Source organism: Protopterus annectens, chromosome 2.part2, assembly GCF_019279795.1.
Source record: "Protopterus annectens isolate FY-2018-M chromosome 2.part2, PAN1.0, whole genome shotgun sequence".
In the NCBI taxonomy this organism is placed as follows: domain Eukaryota; kingdom Metazoa; phylum Chordata; order Ceratodontiformes; family Protopteridae; genus Protopterus; species Protopterus annectens.
The window spans coordinates 1,153,154,175-1,153,160,174 of NC_056730.1; the positions used below are offsets into that span (position 1 = coordinate 1,153,154,175).

Here is a 6,000-nt window from a genome sequence, read left to right on the forward strand (position 1 = left end):
GATTCCAAAGCACCAGATCTCAGCCTGCTTTCAGTGTAAGTAGTCATGGAGTACAGGCATCATCATATGTGTAGAAATGATGATTTCCCTGGTGAAATTATATCAAACTATGCCAACAAATATCATCTGAAGTGCTGGATTTGTTGGCAATATATAAAGACCTTACCCAGATAAGGAGAGGTAGGAGGTCTCTAGTGCGTGTGTTGTGTTCTATATTTAGTGTGGTACTTTAAAGCATGTTCCAGCACACATGACAACTCTGCAATCTTGACAGTACTGCTGTGTTTCTGATGCTCCTCCATATGCATCTCTGTTTCTTTTTTTCTCTCTCCAGGCACACATTTCTAAAGCAGATTATACACATTCTTGGTGTTGCTAGTTTTTTTTTTGTTTTCAGGTGTTGGTGGTACCTTAGCTGGAAAGTGTCTACCAAAAAGACAAAGATCTTGGTATTTAGGTTTGCTGAATGATCCCTGAATCTACTGTACAAGCTTCACTATACACTTACAGTGGTTGTATCTAGCTCCTTTTTTGGTAGATTAGAAAAGAGTTAAACACATCTCTGTTTTAGCTTCTGGCTGCCATCATGTCTTTTGCCACATGATACCATTTGCTCCATATATGCAGTGGTCAGTATATACATTTTTCTTTTGCTTCTGGCTTGAAGCACCATATTATTGTTTGAAGTTTAGGGCAGTTTGAAACCACATAACCAATGTCACCAACATTAAACATTCCTCCCAGAACTGTGGTTGCATATCTGTTCCAGCTACCATTCCACAAAAATCTGCCTGACAGCTCTGCAGAAACAGCACAAATCTGGGGCTAGAATAAAACTGATCAATATCACATAACCCTTCCCAACTAAGGTGCACAAGTATTACATCTTCCATTGCTAACCTAGCCTAGGAATAACATCTGTTTGTGAATGCCACATAACCCTTTACAGCTAAGCAGAAATGTATCACAATACCCTCCACTGGTAGCCTTGTCCGGAAATAAATTCTGTCTGTAAATACAACATAACCATTCCCAGCTAAAGTGCCCAAGAAATGTATCCCAACATCCTTTACGGATAGCCTTCTCTGGGAATAAAATCTGTATGTAAATAACACATAACCCTTCCCAGCCAAAGTGCATGAAAAATGTATCATAACATCTTCCACTGATAGCCTTGTCTGTAAACTGTCAGTAAATCGAACATTCCCCTTTCCAGCTAAGGAAATAGACAAATCAGGGAACTCTGCCCTTTAAATGCAGCTAAGGAAGCTGTCTCCATGTTGTCTACAGCCAAAGTACTTCTCCATGCTCGATGTGAACCAGGACTTTTGACAAATCATACTCTACCAGACCATTCAACGCTATGTACATTTAAGGATTTAGAGTCCTGAGAACACTAGAAGTTAAGCAGGCCATGGCACGAGTCACCAATAGCCTGGAAGGTATCACTGATGGTAGACTAGTTTGCTGCGATTCCAATGATCAACATGAGATGAAGCTAAGGAAATTAATAAGTTAAGACAAAACAGCCTGAAGTTTGTCAGCAGAGACAAAATAACACAAAGTTAAATAAAGACAGATGACAAATGTGAAGAAAATCCACAGAAGCTGTTTTATCTCATGCACAGCCTGTAACGCAAGGGAAAGGAACTCGCACTAGAAGAAGTACAACACCAAGGAAAATTAACTCTCAGAAAGCAGAAAACTCAGATGAAACCATGGCAGATATGATGAAGGTGTTGTGTGACTTAGTGGAGAAATGGTTCCAGTCATCACTGCATGGAGAGAAAGGCACACCCCAAATGACTGAATAAAAGGATTCACAACTGTGGGTGGCAAAGAGGTGTCAAACTCCTGTAATGCTGCATGCAGATGGTGGACAGGATGATTGATAAAACAGTATGCAGAGTAGCAGAAATTAAGATTGGAGAGGAGATTCAGATCAGGATGCAATACAAATGACCTGATGTTTGTAGTGAGACAGACAGTTGGGAAGAAGATGAAGAAAGACCAAGTGGACATTACTAGACTTGGAGAAAGCATATAATAAAGGTCCCAAGAAAGCTGATTTGGGATATCATCTGTCCAAAGAACCTGCTAACCCCTATTCCTACCCGCCCCTAGCCCTAATCCTGTCCCATACCCTTAAAAAAACCCTTTCAGTAACAGTGACACTAATCTAGAAAGCTTGGAGACAAACACATGCACACACACACACACACACACACACACACACACACACACACACACACACACACACACACACACACACACACACACACACACACACACACACACACACACACACACACACACACACACACACACACACACACACACACACACACACACACAAAATATGCCTTCACCCTAACCCTATGCCTCCTACATTTGCACACAGTCAAACCCCCTAACAAAATCTTCAACCTTTCAGCATTACTGTCCCAAACCCACACTTATCTTACTCACATTCAATACTCCATTCTTGAAAAATTTTAACATTTCAAAGAAAATTTGTTAATTTGGTAGGAACGGTTCCCTTAAAAAAAATCATATGTATCATATCGTAAAGCGAAAGCAAAAAAGTGCTGAATTTCTGATGGTGTAGATCAATTTGTTCCAAGAGATAACTTGCAGCCAAAACATCTGCTTCATGTGGAATACTAGCATATACCTAATATACATAAGAATATATACATTACTCAATATGCAAGTCATTCAAAAGTTGAAAAAATGTGTGGTTTTCTTAATACAGGTTCTTACATGAGATAGAGACATTAGGCATTTTTCCAGAAATAATGAAATTGGTTTTGTTAACTTGCCTCTTCCTGAGATAATAGGTGTGCCTGGTATCACACAGGCTCTAAAACCACTGATTATTTTATTTTCCAAGGATGCTGGATATAGTACCTTTCTAAGGATGCTGGATATAGTACCCTTCTGTACGGAGTGTGTCAAAAAGTCATCCAATTGCTGTTTGAAAAGTAAAGTAACACTGGCTCAGTTTATAACTGATGGTGAAACAGGAGATCGCTTAACTATAATAAGGCTCCCCCTTTACAGTGACTCCCGAAATAACCACTGCACCAGTTTTATCTGAACTTGCTCCTGCCCTTTTCAGATAGTTTTGATCAATGGAGTTTTTTCTGCAGGGCCTAAACTATGTGTAAAAATGTTAAAATTAATACAGCTCTTACTATGACTTAATATGGTTTTCAAATAAGCAGACAAAGGGATGATACAGTAGTCGAAATTCTGAATCATAAAATTATATTCACATTTACATACACGTGTACATATGTGAGAGATAAAAAGAGAGATTGTCTGAAACAACATTTGTAAGTTTATTAAGCATCCTTCATTTAATGGGACAACACTGCATGAAACAATGCAGTGACCTGCTACTTCATAATTCTAAGCACTATTTTATTTACTTCTGAAATAGGACAAGCTATAGTAAATGTTGAAGCTGCAGAAGGTGAAAGGGTAAGATTGTTGTTCAAATGTTCACATTATGAGACAAAACTCACTTTATACCAAAGTACACTAACTACCCTCAACTTAATATGTTGGCTTCAAGGGAATTTTAAGTCCAGCCCTTATTAGGTAAATACGAGATGGAAATATTAAAGATGGAATGAAGGCTTAAACACTAGACAAGACCACCTACCTGGTCCTAAGATGGAATGAAGGCTTAAACACTAGACAAGACCACCTACCTGGTCCTTCACTGGAGTTACGAAACCAGTGAGACGCCAGTCAACTTTGCCAGGTAACACTGCAGTAACAAAGGTTTCCGAGTTGGAAGTGTACATTAATGTTTTTAAGGCAGACCCACTGTTATATCCATTCATCAGCTGTGTGAACTCATCACTGGTCTAGAAAATGAAACCGATAGAAGTAAACAAACCATTATACTATCATCCAAGTGTAAATCTTTTCTTATTTCCACCAAACACAGACCATGTCTCCAAACTGATTCATTCCAAGCCTGTAAGTTTGTTTTCCCATAGATTCCTCTTCATTGTGCTGATTAATCTTCTTAAGGTTCTCCTCCCACACACTTCGCCTGTGTTCTTCTTCACCCTGAAAGGACAGCCATATTTTTACTCACTCTGTACTTCATATCCAGTTTTAAAAAATGTTTTATATTCACTAATGCAATACTTAAATGTTTTATATTCACTAATGCAATACTTTGCTTTATAAAGAAGATACAACTAGTGTATTTGTTCTGAAATGCAATGATGAGAATGTTAAGAGTACAGCTATGAAATCAGATGTCCAGAAATCCTCTTTCCCTAAGCTAACTAGCCCACATTCAGTGGTGCACATTTCTACAAAACATACATCATAGCATATACATTTATGCAAAAACTACATCACATCATATAACAGCCTCATAAGGGTTACTCTTAAAGAGCTGGTTGAGGAAGTAAGATCCAGGCCTAAGATAAGCAGCCTCAGCAGAGTTAAAGAAAAATGTAGTTTTCTTTATAACAAGGATTTATTATGTATCAACAATGAATATACTTAAATCAATGAAGATCATTTCTGTATTTACCAAAGTCTTATGAAAACACCATGTAGCAGATATTGCATGGTAAATTGAACTATGTCGCACTTTTCATGGCATTCAGTATGTACTGCAGCATGAAAGTTAATCTGGTATGTCAAATTTATAGCTTTCACTGAAAGGACTCATACAAAAAAAGTCTGATGGAGCATATTAGGACACTCACCTTAGGGTAAGTTTTACTATGGCCATTTTTCCAAGAATCCCACTGACCATCAAGTTTAGGATCCGCTCCAGCAAAAACATCAGCAGTAGCTATACAAACAGCCATTAAACACAGCAGATTCATAGTGAGGTACCTGCAGAAAATAAAAACAGGACATTTCCACTGAGTGCCATTTACAGTCCCATGTGCCCTTCATTAACAACAGCTATTTGCAGCTAAGTATTATTTAGACAGTAACCCTAGATTACAGTTTGCTACTACTGGCTGCACATTTCATAGATATACCTCCCATTTTTAAAATGGTTTGTATCTCATACATAGGATATTGTAAGCCATCATTGCCAGGTACCAAAAAGGAGGCACAGTAGGTTTATGTTTATTGTATTAATTTATCAAACAGGTAAGTGAAGTGTTTATTACAGACTCACTGCAGCCACAACCTGTACCACATGGGCAAAGGTAAATGCAATATATATGGACACTTCAGAGTAGCCAGTCAACCCACTTCATTTGGGGAGGTAGAAGGAAATGGGAACACGCAGACAATACACACATGCAGACATACAATGGACATGCAAACTCCACACAGACCGTGACTAAATGGAGAGAACTTACAGTGACCAGAGACCAGGACTGAACTCTGGACTTCTGAGATAGAGAGATTAGATAATGAGCTGCCATGACTTATAGCAACAAAAATCACTTGCAGATCACTAAAGCCAATAACTCTGCTGGTGAAGCACTATTCTCTTTTTTGAAGTTCACTAATAAGGTTGACAAAGCTCGATTGATTTTTTGGACTTGCATTTATATATCAGAGATGGGAGGATAGAATAAAGTCTATTTAGGAAAAAGACATAGTAATACATTCTTACACTACGAGAGCCGTCACCCACATTATGTTAAAAAATGTGGTAAAAGGTCGGATGATTAGGGCATCTCATACAGTAAGTGAGGATATTATATTCTTAGAAGTTGAGACATGGATTGGTTTATTTGCAGAAAGAGGCTACCCTATGGACTAACTAAACAAGACATCATTCAAAGAAGGGGAACAGACTTTAAACCTATTTTATTAGACAAATAGGAAAGGTCTCTGGACATCAACATAAACACAATGACATTCAGACAGGCATGGTGTTGCAGTACAACACCATGCCTGGTAAGGAAGTAAGTTATTGAAACAGGAAACATATTTTCTACAGATATGTTAAACACTTTAGGAGATGGCCCAAAATTTATAAACAGCGGCGGTGTA

General features: G+C 38.2%; 1 protein-coding gene across 1 annotated transcript in view; it reads right to left on the bottom strand.

The window, feature by feature from the left end:
* The window catches only part of LOC122795918 (procathepsin L-like), a 553,947-nt gene extending 549,076 nt beyond the window's left edge, over positions 1–4,871 (bottom strand). The window contains exons 1-3 of the mRNA XM_044064398.1: positions 4,743–4,871; positions 3,964–4,086; positions 3,720–3,878 (exon numbers count right to left, since the gene is read on the bottom strand). Coding sequence (XP_043920333.1) covers positions 3,720–3,878; positions 3,964–4,086; positions 4,743–4,865 — 405 coding nt within the window. The 5' untranslated portion in view covers positions 4,866–4,871. The remainder of the gene's footprint in view (positions 1–3,719; positions 3,879–3,963; positions 4,087–4,742) is intronic.
* Positions 4,872–6,000: the final 1,129 nt, after the last annotated feature.